The 24,608-nt window shown below is 39.4% G+C and overlaps 1 protein-coding gene across 9 annotated transcripts; it reads left to right on the top strand.

Moving 5' to 3' along the window:
* The first annotated feature begins 1,412 nt into the window (after positions 1–1,412).
* Positions 1,413–24,608, top strand: LOC114356295 (uncharacterized). Of its 9 annotated transcripts, XM_028309402.1 has the most exons (9): positions 9,587–10,029; positions 10,229–10,490; positions 10,589–10,677; positions 14,926–15,062; positions 15,558–15,666; positions 16,408–16,550; positions 23,064–23,181; positions 23,847–24,122; positions 24,156–24,608. In XM_028309402.1, exons 1-9 carry the CDS (start codon positions 9,853–9,855, stop codon positions 24,360–24,362), a joined length of 1,518 nt encoding a protein of 505 aa, XP_028165203.1. In that variant the 5' UTR covers positions 9,587–9,852; the 3' UTR covers positions 24,363–24,608. The 9 variants fall into 9 exon arrangements, with proteins under 9 accessions (XP_028165234.1, XP_028165241.1, XP_028165247.1 ...); XM_028309433.1 differs by lacking the exons at positions 9,587–10,029; positions 10,229–10,490; positions 10,589–10,677 and adding exons at positions 1,413–1,589; positions 1,677–1,767; positions 2,160–2,256 and having other exon boundaries at positions 23,847–24,608; XM_028309394.1 differs by lacking the exons at positions 9,587–10,029; positions 10,229–10,490; positions 10,589–10,677 and adding exons at positions 6,258–6,700; positions 6,900–7,161; positions 7,260–7,348 and having other exon boundaries at positions 23,847–24,608.

The raw sequence follows: 24,608 nt of genomic DNA, 5'->3' as shown, positions 1-24,608 counted from the left end.
ACATGCTTATTAGGGGAGTTTTTGGGGCGCTTATGTTTCAATTTTAACAAGCCCCCGTTGGTTGCGGAATGATAAATGACGTTGCTTTTGTTAAATGTAACATGTGGCATTGCTAAGAAAGTAATGGCCAAGTGAAGGAAATTTTGTGCGCTTGTAATTACATCTTTGAAATAGAGGAATAAACACACAAGTGTTTAAAAAACCGGCCAAGTGCGAGTCGGACTCGCTCACCGAGGGTTCCGTACAAACCTGCAAGGTTTACAAAGTTCGTTCATTACGACAATCGAGTCATAACTATGGTATTTTTATTGCAAAATGAAATTCATAAGTTTATATTTATTAAAAAATAAATATTTTGTAATGTAACTAAAAATTTAAGGTTTTCGGAATTTTTCCTTTATCTATGCTATAAGACGTTGCTTCGTACCAAATTTCAAGATTCTGAGTTCACGGGAAGCACCCTGTAGGTTTTGATTCCCTTGCAAGTGTCGAAAATTTGCGGCATAAATGGCTGTATCTTTTGATTGCGTTGGCTTAGAAGTTTGATTTTTTCACAGCTTCAAGGGACAGTAGACCTGAGTAATTGATATAAATTTCAGCTTCATACCTCCACGCGTTCCTGAGAAAAAGGGTCTTGACAGACGGACGGACGGACAACAAAGTGATCCTATAAGGGTTCCGTTTTTTCCTTTTGAGGTACGGAACCCTAATAAATGAGCAGCCTTCGCCGATTTCAGGTGGAGGTTTTATTTTTTAATGTGAGAAATTCGCCGTTTTTACAAGAGATGGCGTGGTCTGTACATTAGATTGCGATATAGTTCGGGTTGTTGAAATACACTGTTTATGATTTTCAGATAGCCGGTAAAATACAATCCACTAATAACGGTTCTAAGGATTTTAAAAGGGAATTAACTAATCACATTTATGAATATTAAATTTGCATCAGCGAACTACGGACGATTCATCACTGCCACTCTAACTGCAGTGCACGCGCTCCACATCGCAGTGTATTAAAATAATGCACGTTTTGTCCGAGCCCGCATAATCCGACGACAAATAAAGTCACCTATCTCCTGTGGGACCACGGCTTATTGTCTGGATACAATGAGGAGAGTCAGGTGTAAAAATATGTGCATGTTTCAACTCCGCCTGGACAAAGAGTTTTCATTTAACCGCCGTATTTTGTATCGAGCAGGATTTTACCGTAATCCCGTCATTATGCGTCGTACTTGGTAAATTGTAATATTTATCATATTTTAAGTATTTAACGTAATAATTTGATATAAATCTGAATATCGCTGAATAAATTTAATGAAAGGCTTTATAATTAAGAATNATGAAGACTATCCATCTAGGTTTTATTAATCTAAGGTGTAACCTAAAAGTAACCAATGCAGTTCAAAAATAACCTAAAAGGTTACAAAAGTAACCTTCTGGCAACACTGCAAAGATGAGGCGGGACCTGTGCCGCGACCAAAGAATACCCGATTTTCGTGCTCTCGTTTAATGAAGTGTTGATTTACACTGCGACTAAAATACTTTTGATGCGTTTTTGAGTTTTGTGAAGAAGAAAAGTTTTGTTTCGTGAGGTAAGTTTTGTTGTTAAATAGGTATTTAGTTAAATAATTATTTTAGTTTTGTGTTTAACAGTAATATTTTTATTTGTTTATTTTTAGCTATGGGTCGCAAAGATGGTGTATATTACCCTTGTCTTAAAAAAAGGAAACGCCATAATTTTGCAGCCTTAACAAAAGCAGCAGAGGCGAGGTAAATTTTTTTGGCCGATTTAGCTGAAGTATATTTTATCGCCCGACGATGCAATACTATGATGACGTGGACCTGAATGATGAAGCTGGAAGTTGGTCATACATAGGAACTCTGCAATGAAACGACGCAATGCCACCGAATTTGAGCCTATATGATTCGTCTTGTCTCCAGATGATATCCAGTGTCTGATGATGGAGCTGTAAGGTGGTCATAGGAACTCCGTATTGAAAAGATACAATCCCATCGAGTTTGGGCTTTTTTGATTATTTTTGACGAGCAGATTTAATAAAAGGGGTGTTAATGTACACGGCATAAAAAATATCATTTTTATTAACAATCATAAAAGCTTGTTCTTTGTAATCTTTGGTCTTTTTTGTTTGTTTTCTTTTTAGGATGAGATATCGTCTGAAGCGCTTAGAAGAGGAGAGCACTTTTAGAGCTGACGCAGTGCCGGGTACAAGTGACAATTCAAATTCGGCAACAGAAGTTGTACGTAACATTTTTACAAAAATTCTTGATTTAAAAGATAAATTTATTTAGAAACTAGCTGTGCCCGTTTTCGCAACATTTTTCATTTTTGCTCTGCACCTAACTTACTCGTAGCGTGATGGTATATAGCCTATATCCTTCCTCGATAAATGGGCTATCTAACACTGAAATAATTTTTCAAATCGGACCGGTAGTTCCTGAGATTAGCGCGTTCAAGTAAACAAACAAACAAACTCTTCAGCTTTATAATATTAGTATAGATAGAAAGACTTTGTTGACACAATACCACAGAATAAGTAATAGTACAATACTTAGTTAATTTACAGTCAAAATTCATACATAATCAGTAAAAAAAAACAATGTGGCTTTTTATTTTTTCTCATATTTCTGAGAAATCTAGGTATTCGTTAGGTAAAAGAAAAGATAAGTAAAACTTTGTCTGAATTTGCCCTGATTTAATCTTTTAAATTAAGCGAAACCACTATTGACTGATTTTTGCAGTCAAAAGTGGTTTTATTAACTAACGCAAACAATCATAATAATATTATTATCTTATATCTTACTAATATTATAATGCAAAAGTTTGGATGTCTGGATGTTTGTTACTCTCACCCAAAAACTACTGAACGGATTTTTATGAAACTACTGTACAACCCAGAATAACATAATTAGGCTATCATTTATGACGATTTGTGACAAACTAAATTTCACGCGGGTGAAGCCGTGGGCAAACTTTATTAAAAACATTCGCATTGAAAACCTCCTTTTTGTAAGTCTGTTGTTAAAAATTGCCTAAAACGCATTATCATAATATGATTTTTAAATTGAATTTAGACTGAACCCTAGTCTTTAACATCAAATTGTAACTAACAAAATATGGACTGCTTTGTCTACAAATATTCGATAGGTAGGATTACAGTCAACAAGCCATAGAACAAGGCTCAAGTAGTTTCAAAGCAAGATCTGTCAAGGCTTAGTCGAAATCGACCACTTTATGTTTCATTCCATACAACGAAAATGGAAAATATTTTTTTCCAGTTAAACTATTGGTTTTAGAGAAAAACTTGTGCAGCATTTATTCATCAGAATAACGTAACCTATCGATAGGTATTTTTTTCAAATAGAAATTTTGAAAAAAATCGCTATGTCCATAAATCGCAATTTCGCTCCATAGTGCGGCGACTGGTTGCGTTGCGCCGCCATGGTGGCACATTTTTCACAGTAATTTCTTCCTAAAACGTTTTACCAGTATTTACACTTATCATTTAATGATACCTATGTCAAGAAATAAAGAATTTACATTGAGTTTCATTGACTTTGAGCAAATTATATTTTTTGTTTATTTAGAAAGAGAGAGTCTGCCCACAGAGAGCGAGATAGTGATACATAGGTTGTGCTTCAAGCAGGTATTTGGAGTGTGGCCTCCATTTTTATCTATAGCTTCATGCCAGAGCCATATTAAAGAAGAAAAAAAGGCCTGCCCCCCTAGACAAAACGCACTTTTTGATCGAATCGAAAATCGAATCCGTCAAATTCCATACAAAAAAGGGGCTTTTCGACTGGTTTGCGATTATAATGGCACTTTGTCTAGACCCACTGTTCATCTCCGGTGTTGCCAGAAGGTTACTTTTGTAAACTTTTGGGTGATTTTTGAACTACTTTTAGGTTACACTAATGAAAAGGTTACTTTTAGGCGATTTTTCGGAAATTGTAGAATTAACTTTTTTACAGGTTATTCAGTAAAAATATTAATAGTGTCATTTTACAAATTATTTAAATTGAAACGTGACACTTTCAACTTATCGAAGATGTAAGATGTTAGTACGTATCAGCTTTATGATATCAATTGCACATGAAAGGTTACTTTTTATTCAAAAAGGTTTCATTTTTTTATATTTCCGGTAATTTCTGACAAAACCCGACTGGCAACACGACTCCGCGACTTTACATCGAAAACAAAACAAGCACGATGGCCCCCTACAGGATTACTATTCGACAAGGCCTCACATACGAGCGAGCATTGACTCACGCACGCGTATTCTTGTGTATGATGGTAAAAAATAAACAAAAGTGTAAAAAATACTGTGCAGTATTTAACTGCCTAAATAATAATACAAACATACAATGTACTTTTTTTAAGTTGCCTGAAGACACTGAAAGGTAAATAATGTGGTTTTAATATTATTCATGCTTAATCATGTATATCCTCCGCCATTTTCCGCAGTTTGGCACCTCACCTCACGTCATACGTCATTTTACCGAAGTCAGCCCTATGACTTCGGCGCAGTACCGATCACTGACGTTTGTCAACAAAATGGTGCTCGACTCTTGCCACGCTAAATTACACCATATTGTTAAAGGCATTGAACATACTTTTAATTACTTTTTTTTAAATACCTTCGCGAAGTAAACCTTTTGTATTATTCTGCGGTTATACCCATTATACCTAAATGATTTCAAGGTCAATTGACAAGTCTGTTTATTTCAGGCGCCGGATATGGTTGTTAAAGATCGACAGAGAAGATTTATTGACAAAAAATAATTTGAAATCATCAAGTTACTTTGTCTGTGCGTCACATTTTGAAGAATCTTCAATCAAAATGATTCAAAAGCTCCATAAAGATGCAATCCCAAACAGATTATTGCCTAATCAACCTCAGGAAGGAACATCTCAAACAAATGTTGATAAAATATCTGTTACGGTAAATGCTTACGATATTTTAATCATTCGATATTTTGATCGTTCGATCATTTTGTAAATTCCGTATTTTGAACATTAGATATTCTGATCTGATCGTTCTATATTCTGATTAGTGATTGTTCGATGAACCGTGTTCGATATTTTGATTTTCGATCATTTGTCATTCGATATGGCGTAGGTAACCTCATACAGAGTAAATACAAATTTATATAAAATACAAAGTGGCATGGCATGTTTCTTCGTCATGGAGGGTACGTATCGTCACATCTGAGCCCCGATTACGGTAACTTTTATCCTGTACTATTACTTATTCTGTGCTTTTATTTAACGTCTACAATCTTTACGATTCTGCGATACGATTGGTCGTTCAACAGCGTACGTCAGCTGTTTTGACCAATCGTATCGCAGAATCGAGAAGCGTGTCTGGATTGTTGACGTTAAAAATTACCGTAATCGGGGCTCTGTGTGGTGGTCACAGCTGGTTTTGACAGTTTTTACCTTTTTTGGTTGGCAGCATTGATGCCACAATCAATCAAGTCATTTTGTGTAAAACTAGTAGCGGGAAGATTCGAAAAAACATTATAAGACTATAAAGAATATAATGTACAAAAAATTGCATAGTGGGCCTTACGACTAAAACATTATAACAAACAAAGCTGTGACTGACAGAGGTATTTTATTTTGTGCAAAATTTTGTACGCGGGGTCTTAGGAGGTTAAAAGAGAACACCGGCTCGTGTACAGCCGCACATTTTGAACGTTTTCATATCACACACCGTGTTACTTTGTATTCTTGCCATGTTCACAGAGATAAAAGTAGGGAACAATACATACCTATTATTTAAGATAAACAAGAGACTTCCATAAAGAAATTAGGTACACTAAGTTTTTAGTAAATTTGGTTTTGCAGTACAAATTGGAATAAACCAATTTTGTCTAGCACGTTCTACAGGCGCAATTGGAATAAACCTAGTGGGCGTGGCCACTGGCCAAGTTCTTATTATTCTGATGTTTTATGGCTCTGGGTCATCATCATCATCAACAGCCCTTTACAGTCCACTGCTGGACTATGAGCCTCCTCCACTATAGTAGAGGGTTTTGCCATGGCTCTGGGTACAAGCCTTTTTATCCAGTCATAATACATAATTATTTTAAAATATTCTTCAGTTGATTTCAGATTTTTCTTTCTACTTTACGGGCTTAGGACCGTCAAAAATGTAATAATTATTAGGGTTTTAATTAATTTATAACATTGTTCCCTATTTTTACAATTTAATAAATTATGTATGAAATGAAATCACCAGGCTATTTGTCAAATTTTGAAAATCGTTTTAAATGATTCTATGATAACTATAAGCACACTCCATTAATATTTCTGGCAGATTTACTGTATTATTAGTAAAAAACGATGTAAAAGTTTAAATTATCAAAACCGCGCCAAAAACGATGATTCTGACTCGTGTGACGTCACACACCAGTAAACAAATTTCTAACCTCTAAAAAGATACGTCAGTGGGAATAACACTGAAGAGAATTTTATTAATTTCCTTTAAATTTAGAGGCTAAAATGGTTTATAAATGGTGTGTAGTGCCGCATTGTACAAATACGTCTATAAAGGATCCAAACAAAGTATTTGTTTCTGTACCAACGAATCCCAAGAGACGGAAAATGTGGTTACAATTAGCTAGAAGAGACCCAAATTGCATTTTAACGCATACAAATGTGTGTGAAGATCACTTTAATGTAAGTAAAAATTTTCTTGATTTTAATACGAGATACTCAGTAGATAAAAATATTGCTTTTTAAGCATAACGCAGTGTTATAAAATTCCATTACTTATAAGTCGTGCTAACTTCTACAGTTTTGTGTGTTGTCTTGTAAAGGCTATTGTATTGTGCGTGAAACTTAATTTTGCTAGTCAGTAATACTGTTTGTTTTGCAGATGGAAACTGACACCAAGAACTATACCATGTATAAAATGGGCTTTAGTCAAAAGATACTTTTAGCAGATGAAGCAGTGCCAACTAAATTTGATTGCCAAGAGGATCGCAAAAAACGGCTGTCCAGTGAGGGATCTTCTCGAAAAGCATTCCTTAAAAGGCAAAGAGCTGATCTTATTACAGAATGTCTTCAAAATCAAAGTGTTACTGAAACTGAAAAATTGCTAAAAGATGAAGTTATGACACAAATGATTGAACCTGAAGGTATATCCTATTTGTCACAGTTATCATAAATTAGTACTTAAATGTTTATGTTATACATATTTAAATTAAATAAATAATTTTTGATGTTGTCTTTTCAGAATTACCAAGAACTCAAGACAAAGAAAGTATCACCAAATTCACCAATTCTATTATAACTCTAGAAAAATCTGTTCAAGTATCAACTAAAGTGAGGGATTTCTTTTTTTGACAATTGCTGCACAGTGATGTATTTCAGCGTTGTACCTACTTTTGACANGCATTTCACTCGCTACTTTCACGTCGGTGTCAACTTTATGTGCCTCGTTTTCGACCATCAACTGTCGGCGTGTTTTGACTCCGGCGCCGCGGGGGGTGCGAAGCAGAGACATGTTGACGTATCACTCACTCTTGGTTCACAATTATCGATGATTCGGCTCGTAGGACCACTTTGTAGGCGATGTAGGTCGATGGGTGAACGAAAGATGATGAAAAGATGAAATGAAAGTCCAGTTTGTAAGTAAAAAACCGAAAGGCGCGTCCGGGGGTGCGTACGTACGTTCGCGGAAGTTGTTGGATCACGACTGGCGCGGCTCTCGGCCGCGTGTGCGGCGCGGTGGGCCGCGAGTGGCTTCTGACCATAAAAGGACAGATGCCTCCGGCCAATCAGCGGGCCGCATCGCTAACGGCTAGCTCTAGCATGTTCTAGGCGCGACAATATTATTACCTACGCGCACCCGGAGTTGCGTATTATTTTAATTATCCAAAATCACATACACACAGTGTAAGTTCGACATGTTCAATTTACAGTTGACATAGTTAAATATATTATTATTACGGTGCAAATATACCTATTCATTGATAGGTACATAGGTACACAGTTTCAGGTTAAAGGCAAATTAGATTCATAAGTAACTAATTTTACATAATTAACAATACGTAGGTCTATCAACTACCTACTTCTGGTGGCCATCGTCAACATCATCCCCCCTAGTGTCGCTTTGCGACACTCATAACCAAAATTATACTATGCGCGTCACTGGTCACTTCATCACAGCCATACTTAGCTGTTGGTCCCAGACCTTAGTGCCAGTTGGCTCAAGCACGGCTAGCGTTGCGCGGTTCCAACAAGTTTCNGGATAGGACGATGTCGTAAGAACGCATACACAAAATAACATTGTCAAAAGCACACAGGTAAATTATTTTAACAATTAATATTTACATGAAATAAATCAACCTTTACAAAATAATCACTACTCGTCAACTTACTACAGACAATTAACTTTCAAATTTCAATTTAAGTCAACTTTCAAATTCAAAACGGATTTCAAAACAAGCATTTGGTAAGAGCCATACTCTCTAATCTGTGGTAAGAGCCTGGCAAATCAATGACGTCACGCGTCCATGGCAAGCCTGCGGTCTAACAAAGACCGTCAACAAGTTTACCTAAACTTTCTAGAATGTTAATTACAAGTAAATCATCCTTATGTTTACACTGTTTACTAATTATTCCTATCGATTCCAAAGACAAATAATTGTGCACTAACTCTTGCGACTGTAGCAAATCATGTTCATATTGATCGTGTTGTAAACAAAATAAACTTTTATTATTAACATAAAATTTAGTGGATTCGACAGAAGGTTTATTTAGTACGCGCGGCAACGACTCTCCGTTTGTACATTCGCTAAATAAACATGTTGATAAGTTCGCTAAATTGCCTAAACACTCGTCGCTAGTCGGATCGAGCGCGCGCGCCGCCGTAGGTATGCAAANCCTTACGACTAAAACATTATAACAAACAAAGCTGTGACTGACAGAGGTATTTTATTTTGTGCAAAATTTTGTACGCGGGGTCTTAGGAGGTTAAAAGAGAACACCGGCTCGTGTACAGCCGCACATTTTGAACGTTTTCATATCACACACCGTGTTACTTTGTATTCTTGCCATGTTCACAGAGATAAAAGTAGGGAACAATACATACCTATTATTTAAGATAAACAAGAGACTTCCATAAAGAAATTAGGTACACTAAGTTTTTAGTAAATTTGGTTTTGCAGTACAAATTGGAATAAACCAATTTTGTCTAGCACGTTCTACAGGCGCAATTGGAATAAACCTAGTGGGCGTGGCCACTGGCCAAGTTCTTATTATTCTGATGTTTTATGGCTCTGGGTCATCATCATCATCAACAGCCCTTTACAGTCCACTGCTGGACTATGAGCCTCCTCCACTATAGTAGAGGGTTTTGCCATGGCTCTGGGTACAAGCCTTTTTATCCAGTCATAATACATAATTATTTTAAAATATTCTTCAGTTGATTTCAGATTTTTCTTTCTACTTTACGGGCTTAGGACCGTCAAAAATGTAATAATTATTAGGGTTTTAATTAATTTATAACATTGTTCCCTATTTTTACAATTTAATAAATTATGTATGAAATGAAATCACCAGGCTATTTGTCAAATTTTGAAAATCGTTTTAAATGATTCTATGATAACTATAAGCACACTCCATTAATATTTCTGGCAGATTTACTGTATTATTAGTAAAAAACGATGTAAAAGTTTAAATTATCAAAACCGCGCCAAAAACGATGATTCTGACTCGTGTGACGTCACACACCAGTAAACAAATTTCTAACCTCTAAAAAGATACGTCAGTGGGAATAACACTGAAGAGAATTTTATTAATTTCCTTTAAATTTAGAGGCTAAAATGGTTTATAAATGGTGTGTAGTGCCGCATTGTACAAATACGTCTATAAAGGATCCAAACAAAGTATTTGTTTCTGTACCAACGAATCCCAAGAGACGGAAAATGTGGTTACAATTAGCTAGAAGAGACCCAAATTGCATTTTAACGCATACAAATGTGTGTGAAGATCACTTTAATGTAAGTAAAAATTTTCTTGATTTTAATACGAGATACTCAGTAGATAAAAATATTGCTTTTTAAGCATAACGCAGTGTTATAAAATTCCATTACTTATAAGTCGTGCTAACTTCTACAGTTTTGTGTGTTGTCTTGTAAAGGCTATTGTATTGTGCGTGAAACTTAATTTTGCTAGTCAGTAATACTGTTTGTTTTGCAGATGGAAACTGACACCAAGAACTATACCATGTATAAAATGGGCTTTAGTCAAAAGATACTTTTAGCAGATGAAGCAGTGCCAACTAAATTTGATTGCCAAGAGGATCGCAAAAAACGGCTGTCCAGTGAGGGATCTTCTCGAAAAGCATTCCTTAAAAGGCAAAGAGCTGATCTTATTACAGAATGTCTTCAAAATCAAAGTGTTACTGAAACTGAAAAATTGCTAAAAGATGAAGTTATGACACAAATGATTGAACCTGAAGGTATATCCTATTTGTCACAGTTATCATAAATTAGTACTTAAATGTTTATGTTATACATATTTAAATTAAATAAATAATTTTTGATGTTGTCTTTTCAGAATTACCAAGAACTCAAGACAAAGAAAGTATCACCAAATTCACCAATTCTATTATAACTCTAGAAAAATCTGTTCAAGTATCAACTAAAGTGAGGGATTTCTTTTTTTGACAATTGCTGCACAGTGATGTATTTCAGCGTTGTACCTACTTTTGACAGAGTAGGTGTAGGCGATGTAGGTCGATGGGTGAACGTAGGTGATGAATGAAAATGAAAGTCCAGGTAGGTACGTTGAAAATGAAGGCGCGTCCGGGTGTGCGCACTAGTACGTTCGCAGAGGGTGAGAGTTCGACGACGACTGGCGGCTCTCGGCCGCGTGTGCGGCGCGGTGAGCCGCTAGAAGCTTCTCACCATAAAAGGCGAGAGGCCTCCGGCCAATCAGCGGGCCGCATTGCTAACGGCTAGCTCGGAATGTTCTAGGCGCGCGATAATATTATTACCTACGCGCGCACCCAGATTCGCTTACTTGTTATTTAATTTAAACTCCAAAAACACATACACACAGTGTAAGTTATGTGGTCGACTTACAGTTTACATATTATTACCACGATGTAAATATACTCATAGCTTAAACATAGATACATTTAAATTTAGTTAATAGAACAAAATGCAAGGTAAGTCACAGGACTTCGGTAAGTTATGTAGGTCAATAATAATACCTATAGCCTACATTCAGGCACCATCAGTTACATATTCATACAAATGAAAGGCAAATCTAATAAGGTATTAGTAAGTTAGTTTCATAAGCAGCCATTTTAATTAATAATATTTAAATCTAGCTAAGTTGTACCTACTTCAGGTGGCCATCGTCAACAGTAGGTTTTCTCCAGTAGCATTCAACTGAAGTACATGCAGGCTCTTCAGAACGGCGATGGACCCACATTAAAAATGCTACTGGATGCTTGCATCCCCCAGCTGAAGCTGCACACTGCACAGTCGTGGCACTGACAGCTAATCACTTTGCTGTCCTGTTCATTAGGGGCCATCCATAAAAGTACGTCACACGAATTTCATGATTTTTTGACCCCCCCTCCGTCCTTGTCACAGGTGGTCACATTTCTGAGACCCCCCTCCCTAGTGTGACGTCACATGTTTTGCAATTTCACATCGAAAAATTATTAAATTAACAGCAGTTCCGAAATTAGTTTTATTTCCACTTAAATTAAGTAATTTTTTTTATGAAATCAACATTATATCAAATAAATGTGATGTCACGAAACTTAGGACCCCTCCCACCCCTTGTCACACCATGTCACACTTTGTCAACCCCCTCCCCCCCTCTTTACGTGTGACGTACTTTATGGATGACCCCTTAACAACCATTGTGACATTGTAAGATTTTATTCTGACGCTATGTTCAGGGCACATTTTACATTTCACTGTACATATTCCATCCTTGCGATGTAGCTGAACATATCCAATTGCATCGTCTCCGTAAGTTTCCCTTGCAGACCTGTGGAACAAGAGCAAAGGTCATGACAAAAATTTTGTTAGACTTGAGAGTAAATGTGTGAATGACCAAAAGTGTGATCTAATAATAATCATTTAGAATACACAGAACACAGCTGTTTTCACATTTTTAAGTTCTGCAGAATAATAATCAGGGTTATTATTTCTGAAGAAAAGTGCAATCATAAAAGCGTCGACCTTTGGCAGGTTGCTATTGTCGGCTCGCACAAAACTTATTTCCATTCTGAGTTTGTAAGTATAGAAGACCTTATAGATTAACAAAAATTGCTTCAGAAGTGGCTCACAGATGTAATTACCACTGAGAAAACTTAAAATTCGTACAATTAGCAGTAAAAAAATGGCTGTTTACTTGCATGTGACGTCACCGTAGTTGCCACCAATCACAAGACGTTCCCGTCGCAAGATTTTTTTTTGAGTAGGTATCTGCAGTTTAGGAAGTAATTCCCTGCAACTAACCATTTGACTGACGCCGGAGATAGTGCCGAAGATGGCTCTGGTGCATTTTTTTGAGTACGAAATACGGGTTATAAATGGCAATGCCAGAGCCCCGATTACGGTAATATTTAACGTCTACAATCCAGACACGCTTCTCGATTCTGCGATACGATTGGTCGTTCAACAGCGTACGTCAGCTGTTTTGACCAATCGTATCGCAGAATCGAGAAGCGTGTCTGGATTGTAGACGTTAAAAGTTACCGTAATCGGGGCTCTGATTTTGTATGGAAAGTGGCGTCTTTTTTTTTTCGCGCGGCCATCGACCAGACTTTGTTTTTTGATTACAAAATAATGTAATAAACCAAACTTACTATGGCATGTATACCTCTAAACTCAGTCTGAACTGAGTTACGAGCATTAGAAGTTTGATGATTTTCATACTAGATTTGCTTTTTGTGCGCAAGTTTTGTAAGAAATTGAAAGAAAGAAAGAAAGAAAGAAAAAATGTTTATTCAGTATCATCGACAATTGCAACAAAATATTGCGCTATTTTTTTATTGCGCTGATTCTGCTCCATACTGATATCTGGAGCCTTTAATGGATGGTGTTGTTTGTTTACACATACAATGTCACTATTTTGTTGCAATTTTTTATAAAACTTTGCGCGCAAAAAGCAAATCTAGTATGAAAATCATCAAATTTCTAATGCTCGTAACTCAGTTCAGTACCTCTAGTACGAAAAACTTTCGAGTTCGTTTCGTTTGCGTATTCAAAGTGTCATCGAAAAATATTATAGCCGCCCTAGGGGGCGCTGTTTAATTTTTCATACAAAATTTTTCGATGACACTTTGAATACGCAAACGAAACGAACTCGAAAGTTTTTCGTACTAGAGGTACAGACTGAGTTTAGAGGTATACATGTCATAGTAAGTTTGGTTTATTACACTATTTTGTAATCAAAAAAGAAAGTTTTTGTGATGGCCGCGCGAAAAAAAAAAAGACGCCAATTTCCGGCATTGTCTTTTACATTTGCCGTATTTCCCCAATGGATTATTCCGTAGCGTAAGTTAGAACAATGTTTATGCCTTATAAATATTCGGTTAAAGAAGATTATGCCAAGTGAGTTATGCCAAATGAATTTCTGCGTAGTTCTTTAACAAGATTCTGTCAGATAGAGGGGAGCCTACTTTTCCATTATGCCCATAACATATTTATTGTTTTGAATGAAAAATAGGTTAAGGTGCGGCGGGGGTGGCCCTTGCCTATTTAGTTTTATACACACAAATGATCTCATATTAATCACTTTAACTAAATCATAAGGTAATTATTCATAATAACCGGCGATTATTTATAATTTTCACATTTATCACATTTACCGCTTAGATTAATAAAGATTTACCGTAACATATCCACTGATGATTTCATAAAACCTTCGCCAAAAGTAAACATTAAAAAAAACAAGCTTCTAGCATTGGCCCATGTATTGTCCCGAAGCAGTGGTAGGGAAGGGTACAATATCGGATAGTCTTCAACTCCGGAACTGATTTTCGATACAACTAAAGTCTGGTCCGTGAGCACGTAGAATTTTGTCCAATAACCCCAAGCTATCCTTATCGCTCGCGCGTAATTATGTTGCTATCGCGCTCGCACACTCACTGCACCCAGTCGCACAGTCGCGACAGTAATATAATTACGCGCGAGCGATAAGGATGGGTAGCTAGGGGTCATTGGACAAAATTCTACGTGCTCACGGACCGGGCTTTAGTAAATGTCGAGGAATCACTGAAAACACAGTATTTTTTTTACTAGTTTCGGTGTCAGGTCAGGGTTCACCCCTTGTTAGATCAAAATGTTTAAAAAATAAATTTATTTATTATTTATTAACTCCGGAATTCTAGTTCCGGAATTGGCTAAAAAAAGAAAGCACCTACTGAAAAACGTACAACGTGGGTGGACTCCCATCTCCAGACCATACATTGCGTATTACATGTTGTGCCCTGCCCATTGCAAATTGATCTGACTTTACAGATACCTATTTTAGAAACTACAGCCTATGTCCTAAATTCTTAGATTAATATAATCTAAGCCTATATTATATTCTTTCTCAGGCAGGCAGGGTTCATTCTATCTCTATAGGTACTTACTTTTTTCAGAGAAAACTGTAAGGTACCCGATCTAGCGCTGTATGTTTTAAGGGGCCTTAATAAATGACTTACTTTTCAGAGAAAACTATACCCGATCTAGCGCTACATGTTAAAACATTATTATTATATTACCTTAAAAGGGGCCTTATTAAGTGAAAACGGCAATATTGACTGTTTTCTATTAGCTTAGCTCAGGGGTGGCCAAACTTTTGACCTGTGAGGTCTTATGCTCGAAAATATTTCTTGCGGTCGATTCAAACATTTTTATCCTTCATTTTCTTTGTTTCAGGGGAGACAGAGAAATAAAGATTCGTCGCCTGAAGAATCTGAGCCTGAGCTTGAGTCAGAGCCTACATTAGACCTTAAGATTGAGCCTACTGATGAGCAACGGCCACAGTGCGCCACATGCCACGAAGTTATATTAGGGTGAGTTTGTGACAACCATCTACTGTTGGACGCACCACAGTGCACAGCTCCAATATTACATTTATTACTTCAACCTGTAAAGACGATACTATAATTTATCACAGGGTTTCCCAATTTTTTTTTGCCAATGAACCCTAATTGATTATACTTTTCCTAGCGGAACCCCCGTACTACTCCGCCCGCACGCCCTGCCCCTCCCTTGTGCGTAAACAAGTCGGTGCGCGCGAACAACGTTGGTCACGAAACGTGGGATAATATTTTTTACGGAACCCTTCCGGCCTTTCCACGGAACCCCAGGGTTCCGCGGCCCACCTTTCGGGAACCGCTGATTTATCAAATACTTTTAGACAAACATGAAAAAAAATCATATATCTGAAATGGTGATACTTTTTTTTGTGTAGATGGTCATCCATTAGTCGCTCTTTACGAGACATCCTGTATAGACATTTTTAAGAGGCAGTTAAATAAATAATTTTATTTTGATAAATTCCGTAGGTTCGTGTTCGCGTGCGTGGAGTGTAACGCGCGCTCGTGCTCGGCGTGCGACGCGCGCGGGCTGCACGCGGCGCACCTCGTGCTGCGCGCGCCCGTAGCCCGCCCTGAGGTGAGCTCGTGGGCCCGACGACCCCACTGGTGGATAACGGGAAAAAAAAAGAAAAGTTGCGATATCCACCACTATCTGGTGAAGGTCGCGGGAAGAAATTATTTTCCAAATAAAATGGATATTTTTCAGTCTAGTATTCCAATAATTCCAATTTAAAATTTATACGCGCACTATTATTATTATTTATGTATGTATATTTTATGCAGTATAGGTTAGTGTCCGTGACTCTCACTCGGCATGGGGCACACTGAAAACCAGCGTCGTGGCTTCCCTCACCGGGGGCCACGGCATATGCTGAGTGAGGTCCCATTGCGATGGGCATCGCTGTGCGACAGGGTGGCACTGCTTAGTTTATTCATTCATTTATTGTATGTTTTATGTCACCTCTGTCTTATTTGCTTTTTTTTCCATTTTACCTCTTCTGTCTTTTGTGATGTCCATAGCAATAAATGTTTCTTTCTTTCTTTCTTTCTTTCTTTCAATAATTTCTCATATCAAAGAGACGGTAGCTTACTATTCTGAATTTTATTTTTCCCGAAGTTTCAGTTGTGGGGTTGCCCTCCCCTAAATCTGGCCTTTTTTATACATAACAAGGCAGGTAAGTATTTGACCACAATCGCACCTAGTGGTAAGTGGGATACAGTCTAGGCTATTATTATTACTATTAATAGGCTGATCAAACTATCGGCCGACAAACAGTCTTTGCGGAGTGTCTAATAGTAATTGAATGTAAATGTCCAGAGTCAGTTGAAGTTGGTGCTGAACAAAATTCGCGACACGCTGGGTCCGGTCATTGAGGGAACGCCTCGAACAATCCCGGACCAACCGGTTGAAGAGTCGCCCCAGGAACCAGATGAAGAGCCACCCCAAGACCCAAAAGAAAAGTGAGTAGTAAAAGAGAAATTGTTTCTTTGCCACACACAATATTCCACTGGTAAAGTAAGCAGAAGACCGTGTGCCAAAAAGGCTAAAGTTTTATTTTTCGCCGCGCTTCTTCTTTGGTTCTTCTAAAGCCCGGTCCGTGAGCACGTAGAATTTTGTCCAATGACCCCTAGCTACCCATCCTTATCGCTCGCGCGTAATTTTGTTGCTATCGCGCTCGCACACTCACTGCGGGTGCCAGAGTGCCAGTCGCACAGTCGCGACAGCAATATAATTACGCGCGAGCGATAAGGATGTGTAGCTTGGGGTCATTGGACAAAATTCTACGTGCTCACAGACCAGACTATAGTAGAGTAGAAATAGTGCCCGTTTTCACTATCAAACCCTAATATTTAAGTGTCCCCTACTATGTAAACAAAATTCCTGTTATTCGTTACCATAGTGGTCACTTAAAAATTAGGGATTGAAGGTGAAAACGGGCATAGGACTACTGCCTCTCTTTTCGGGGATGACATAAAAGGACGGACAAATACACAAACGTCAGGCCTCCCCAACCCGTTTAGTGCAGCGTGGGAAGTGTAGCTAATGCCCCTAATTTTTAAGTGACCCCTATGGCAGTGTTTTTCAACCTTTTTCATGACGCGACCCCCCTAGCATGAAAAAAATTTTTGCGACCCCCCGGACCGTTCGCTTTTTTTCTTGCCTTTTACAAAGATGTTGTAGGGAACGAATTCTTCAATCTATACAACATTATATACATTTGCATAATTAGATTTCTCTGGTTTTTTTCCTGAGGTAGTTTTTACGACTTCTCGCGACTCCCCTATAGAGGGGGGACCCCAGGGGGTCGCGACCCACAGGTTGAAAAACACTGCCCTATGGTAACAACAGGAATTTTGTTTTTAAAGGGGTCACTTGGGATTAATGGTGAAAACGGGCATAAATCCTCCATTTACCTCTATTAACTAGAGCATTTGTTCCCAAACTTATTTGAGACGCGCTCCCTTTGCTCCTCCAGTCAAGATTATATTGGTCGTATCGAGCAGTCTGGAATGCATTCTCTCAGCGGTCGCAGCTTTTTTTTACTTGAGTACACAGATGGCCCGCGCCCCCCTGTAAAGGTCTTTGCGCCTCCCCTGGGCGGCGCACAGTGGTCTGAAAATGAAGCTCCCATACCATAGAAACTTAATGTCAGAAATTAATAAATAAAAATACGTATTGTGTTTAGTATACCTCCCATTGTTTTACTAATATAGTATAAGGCCTCAGCCTCGAACTTAGCGGGCAGCGGGGCGGCGGCGGCGGCGGCGCGGGAGCGGGGCGGGTAGCGCAGACCCGTTCTCGAAACCAGCGGGCAGCTCGCGCGGCGCTTTAGCGGCGAAGTGTTGTGTTCGGGGTTGTGTTGTCGAGATATTTGTTTTTATTCGCAAACGAAATGTCTGAACAACGGCGACAATTTTATTTCGAATTTAAATTTATTCCTAACCCTCGATTTATTGTGGGCAAAAGAAGGAGTGCGCTCCCCGCTCGATGCCCGCTCCCTCGCCGCTGCCCGCTCGTTGCCCGCTGCCGCCCCGCTGCCGCGCCGCTGTTTTCGAGAACCGGTCCATTTGATTTTACGCATAAGATCCTGCCGCTCCCGCGCCGCCGCCGCCGCCGCCCCGCTGCCCGCTAAGTTCGAGGCTGAGGCCTAAAGGGTATGAGTAGCTCCATGTGTGAGAAAAAAAATATTTTTATTTTTTTTGTATGGAAAAAAACACTTAAAGTGGATTTTTTTAAAACTGAATAGAACTGAAGGGCTGGTACTCACATGAGCTTTTGCACCATACATGGCGATCAAGATGGCATACAATTCTTGTGCCGTTGGGTGCCGCTTTGCATGTAGCAAGTTTTGGAAATTTTGAATTTTCGATAGGTGATCTTTCAAGTCTTTGATGTTATTTTATGAACTTATTAACCGCTTTCAATACGAGAATAGTATGTAAATTAATACTCATATAACTAGGAATATACTAGGGATATTTTTAAATATTTTTTATTTTGAAAATTACATATTTTATATGAAAAAATAAAAAGTTTAATCATTGAATGAAGTAACCAACCAGTTGGTAATTGACATTGTTATTAGTCACTAACCTGCTAATGACGTTTTAATGAAAATAATAGAAATCAATATTGATTAAATAAACAACTTAAAAAATTCGAACTGCCTAATAGGCCAATAGAATTACATTAGAAATCGGAAATAATTCTTACAAAAGATTTTATTGTTTTAATGGCTTCATTTGGTACCCATTAAGACTATCCTAAATTTTCGACTTCGACGGAGTTGTGTTTAAGTGGTGGGGGCCCCCGAAAGGGGCGTTTTTTCGGTTTTACGGTTATATCGCGTAAAGGACTTACCCTATCGAAAACTGGTCTTCATGACGGTTGAAGGGCATTTAATCCTGCATTGAATAAGACCAAATTCATATATTTTACCGTTCTCGTGCTTATCTTCGAAAAAGTACAAAATGTACGTATAATTAATGACCCTCTCTACGTCCAATGGCTCGTCACTCGCAGGCTCCCAAGCCTTGTAAAGGGCCGACTAAACCAGTTTAACCCTGTCAAGGCTTAAGAGTTGGATGCACCTATCCTTGTTCAGTCCAGCCGTTCCTTAACTGCGGTTATTGCACCTCTTCCTTGCACTCTCCTGAGCGACTCTGTGTTACCAGGCATCGATTAGACAACGTATCGAATGGCTGGGACGAACAAGGATAGGCGCATCTAACTCGTAAGCCTTGACAGGGTAAAACCTTGATCACACGTACCGAGTAAACGGGCGAGACAGTAAAATTTTTACTCGATCGAGACAGTGATGTAAGAGAGTGCTGTTCACACGTGTTTTGAAATTAGCACAGTCAGTTCAGTTCTATTGAGACTTTTCTTTTTCTCTAATCTGTGGAGGTGACGTCAATCATTTGGCCGAGTGGCGAGTGGCGAGACAGTGCACGTTCAGACCTGCCGAGCGAGCGAGCGAGACAGTGCGGGGCAGCGGGAGCATGGATACTCGGCCTAGTAAGTTGAACGGGAGTCGAGCTACTGTCTCGTCGCTTTGCTCGGCCGAGCACTCGGCCGATCACTCGGCGCTATAGCCTTGATCACACGTACCGAGCAAATGCGCGAGACAGTGCTCTTGGCTGAGCACTCGGTGTAATGTTCATACACATACACACCGAGTACTTGGCCGAGAGCACAGAATAAGTAATAGTACAGGTACAGAAGGATTACTCCGCACGACGATTTAAATAAATGCGAGTCTTGCTGCGACGCGATACAGTGGAATTCAGCTCGCACAGCACTACGTACCTACAATTTTATTCACCTACAAGTTTTGTCTCTTTCTATCGCGTGCCTCTGAACTCTTCTTACGCTGTTAGGGTTGCTGTCTAGTGAAAAAATAATTAATCTACTTATTTGTAATGAGGTACGTATGTAGGTACTAGGGCTTGCAAAATCGGATGGTTTTCAATTCCGGAACTGATTTCCGATATTGGGCACTCAACTCCGGAATTCCGGTTCTAGTTCCGGAGTTGGTTAAAAAAAGAAAGCGCCTCCCGACAAACACGTACCTACACGTATGTAGCCTCCACTTTAGAGCCTTGCCCCATTGGCCGTCTGTTCTACGTACTATGTGCACTGCTCATTGCCACTTTAGCTTGCTAATCCGATCGCTATATGTCAGGCGACTTTAGTTCGTTTACGAATCTCCTCATTTATGGTTCGATCTCGAAAAGAAACACCGAGCATAGCACTCTCCATACTATGGTGTGCAACTTTGAGCTTATTATAAGGTCTATAGTAAGAGGCCACGTTTCCGAACCGTATGTCATCACTACTGGTAACACACACTGATTGTAGACTTTCGTCTTTAGGCACTGAGGTGTTTTGGTCGAAAAGATGTTATGTAGTTTCCCGAACGCCCAGCCGAGTTGAATTCAACGTATTATTACATCTCCCTGCCTCACAGCTCGCTGCAGAGGAATCGCCCTCGTGCTCAGCCAGGCTCAAAGACCTTCTCATAGTCTAAGAACGTCAAGCATATAGGCAAGTTAGACTCTTCGGTCTTCTGTATAACCTGGCGTAGTGTATAGATGCGGTATATGGTAGTGTAAACTTTTCGATAACTGGCTTCCTCGAGAGACTATAAGTCATCGAACATACGCGCGAGACTATTAGTGATGGATCTCAAAAACAGCTTATAGACATGACTCAGAGTCAGAACCCAGATGGGTCTGTAATTGTAATGTACTGTAATGCTTTTACCCCTTTCTTAAATAAAAACACCACCAAGTCTTGTTCCGTGCCTCTGGCATTATTCCCTGGAGTAAGACGGAGTTACAGTCTCTGAAGGACTTTCAGTATCGGCTTATCACCAGCCGCGTTCAGAAGCTCCGAGGTTATTCCGTCATCACCCGGTGCCTTGTTGTTTTTTAGCTGTTTGAGAGCCATCCTAATCTCGTAAGGGCTGATGTCCGGGTCGGGATATCTTCGGTATAGTGTCGAGTTAGCTTAGCTCTTGGAACTATCCTGTGGCTGAGCTATTAACAGGTTTGGTGACTGAGGTAAAATATAGCTGTCCATAAAAATTGTTCGATCTCACCCAGAACCCTCAGCTTTTGTTGAATTTACACTATCATCCGCTGTCTTCAGCTGGCTTCGCCCATTAGGCCTCAGCCTCGAATTTAGCGGGCAGCGGGGCGGCAGAGGTAGCGGCGCGGGAGCGGCAGGATCTTATGCGTAAAATCAAATAGACCGGTTCTCGAAAACAGCGGCGCGGGAGCGGCCAACGAGCGGGCTGCGCACTCCTTCTTTTGCCCACAATAAATCGAGCGTTAGGAATAAATTTGAATCGAAATAAAATTGTCGCCGTTATTCAGACATTTCGTTTGCGAATAAAAACAAATATCTCGTCAACACAACCCCGAACACAACACTTCGCCACTAAAGCACCGCGCGAGCTGCCCGTTTGTTTCGAGAACGGGTCTGCGTTGCCCGCCTNCGGATGTACCGCGCGGAGTGAGCCAGGCCTGCCGAGAGTACTGTCTCGCCCGTTTGCTCGGTACGTGTGATCAAGGCATATGTTCATACGCACCGAGTACTCGGCCGAGAGCACTGTCTCGCCCGATTACTCGGTACGTGTGATCAAGGCTTTAATTATACGTACATTTTGTAGTTTTTCGAAGATAAGTACGAGAACGGTTTGTCCAAAACATATGAATTTGGTCTTATTCAATGCAAGATTAAATGCCCTTCAACCGTCATGAAGACCAGTTTTCGATAGGGTAAGTCCTTCATGCGATATAACCGTAAACCGAAAAAACGCCCTTTTCGGGGGCCCCCACCACTTAAGCACAACTCCGTCGAAGTAGAAAATTTAGGATAGTCTTAATGGGTAACAAATGAAGCCATTAAAACAATAAAATCTTTTGTAGGAATTATTTCCGATTTCAAATGTAATTCTATTGGCCTATTAGGCAGTTCGATTTTTTTAAGTTGTTTATTTAATCAATATTGATTTCTATTATTTTCATTAAAACGTCATTAGCAGATTAGTAACTAATAACAATGTCAGTTACCAACTGGTTGGTTACTTCATTTAATGATTAAACTTTTTATTTTTTTATATAAAATATGTAATTTTCAAAATAAAAAATATTTAAAAATATCCCTAGTATATTCCTAGTTATATGAGTATTAATTTACATACTATTCTCGTATTGAAAGCGGTTAATAACTTCATAAAATAACATCAAAGACTTGAAAGATCACCTACCGAAAATTCAAAATTTCCAAAGCTTGCTACATGCAAAGCGGCACCCAACGGCACAAGAATTGTATGCCATCTTGATCGCCGTGTATGGTGCAATAGCCCATGTGAGTACCAGCCCTTCAGTTCTATTCAGTTAAAAGAAAATCCACTTTAAATGTTTTTTTCCATACAAAAATAAATTAAATATTTTTTTTCTCACACATGGAGCTACTCATACCCTTCATACTATATTAGTAAAACAATGGGAGGTATACTAAACACAATACGTATTTTTATTTATTAATTTCTGACATTAAGTTTCTATGGTATGGGAGCTTCATTTTCAGACCACTGTGCGGCGCGCCCCCCACTTTGGGAACCAATGAACTAGAGGTTGTTATCCTGCAGTAGAGGCTAAATGTGGCAGTGGCAGTGGGCGGGGCACATAGCTCGAAGAGCTGATGGCCGCTGGGGCAGGAAAGTTCTTGAGTGGCGACCACGAGCTGGAAGAGGTAGCGTGGGCAGGCCTCCCACTAGGTGGACCGACGATCTGGTGAAGGTCGCGGGAAGTACCTGGATGCAAGCGGCGCAAGACCGGTCTTTGTGGAAATCCTTGGGGGAGGCCTTTGTCCAGCAGTGGACGTCTTTGGGCAAACGAACGAACGAGAGGCTAAATGACCTGATGATGAATATCAATTATTTGTTCCAACGTTGTCAACAGATATATTATCAAGATGGAGATAGAAATTGAGGAGCACGCCCCTTTTTGGCATGAGAGCGCGTCGGGTGCTCCTGCTAATACTGACGAAGAAACCATTGTTCCTGACGTAGAGCATCAGGTGAGATTACGTCATTTACTTCTTCTTGGGTTGGTGTTTGTTTCTTAATTAACTAAAAAAAATAATTAATTATCTTGCCGATAGTACGGTCTATTCCAATTTGATCACCCAGGTGATCAAAGTGGACTCCAGGAGACACTTTTGTGTCCTTTGATCACCCATGGATAAGTAAGTTTAGGTAAGTAAGTAAGATAAGATCAAAGTGGACTTCTTATTCATGGGTGATCAAAGGACACCAGTGTCGTTTGGAGTCAACTTTGATCACCTGGGTGATCTAATTCATGGGTGATCAAAGGACGCCAAAGTGTCGCCTGGTGTTCAGAATCACCTGGGTGATCAAAGTGGAATAGACCGGATAGTACAGGTTTCGTCAGGGATCGAATGAATCTTTTGGTAAAATTTTGCAAAGAAAAATTTAAATTGTCTAAAGTTTGGTTGCCGAGCACGTAGAATTTCGTCCAATGATCCCAAGCTACCCATCCTTATCGCTGCTCGCATGCGACGGCCGCAGTGAGTATGCGAGCGCGACAGCAATGTAATTACGCGAGCGATAAGGATGGGTAGCTTGGGGTCATTGGACGATATTCTACGTGCTCGGCGATCGGACTTGAATGTGTTGTTCTTTACATGCGTATTGACATTTTACTCTTGCTTATGGCTTGCAGTCTATGTCCTGGGAGGGGCGGGACGCGGGCGAAGAACAATCTGACTCCTGCACCATCACGGCGAGCACCTCGTCTAAACACAGTTCCAGGGTCAAAAGAGTGTCGAGTGATAAAACCAATGAGAAATACCCAAAGGCAAATAAGCGAGCGCGTAGAGCTGTGAAGAAGGAACCCAGTGATCAGAAGCGTCCAGTTCTGAAGAAGGGATCCAGTGATCAGAAGTGTCCAGTTGTGAAGAAGGGATCCAGTGATCAGAAGTGTCCAGTTGTGAAGAAGGGATCCAGTAATCAGAAGTGTTCAGTTGTGAAGGGATCCAGTGATCAGAAGTGTCCAGTTGTGAAGAAGGAATCCAGTGATCAGAAGTGTCCAGAACATTCTAGTGGTAGTGCGGCTCAAGGAATAAGTCATTCTCGGCAGCAAACGCGAAAAAGGCGTGGCTCTAAGGCGCGCTTATCGAAGACAGAAGATGTTGAAGATTGTATTAAAGCACATACAATTGACATTCCTCCAGAATGAAAAGTTTTTTCCTGATACGCAAGCAAATTTAAGTGACATTTGCTTAAAGGCGATCTTACCAGATCTACTCATTCATCAGAATTTTAATTGTTATCTCTAGTATCATTAGATACTGTTAAGTATTGATTTTGTGTTGTCAGATCTTTTGTTTTGAATTAATTTGATTTTTAATTTGGTAATGGTTAATGATGGCAGTAAAAAGTGTAATTGACTGAATTAAAACATACATTAAAAATATTTTTATAA

This window comes from Ostrinia furnacalis, unplaced genomic scaffold, assembly GCF_004193835.3.
Source record: "Ostrinia furnacalis isolate ACB-3 unplaced genomic scaffold, ASM419383v2 OfSCF0212, whole genome shotgun sequence".
NCBI classification, from domain to species: Eukaryota; Metazoa; Arthropoda; class Insecta; order Lepidoptera; family Crambidae; genus Ostrinia; species Ostrinia furnacalis.
This window is presented reverse-complemented; position numbering and strand designations above follow the sequence as displayed.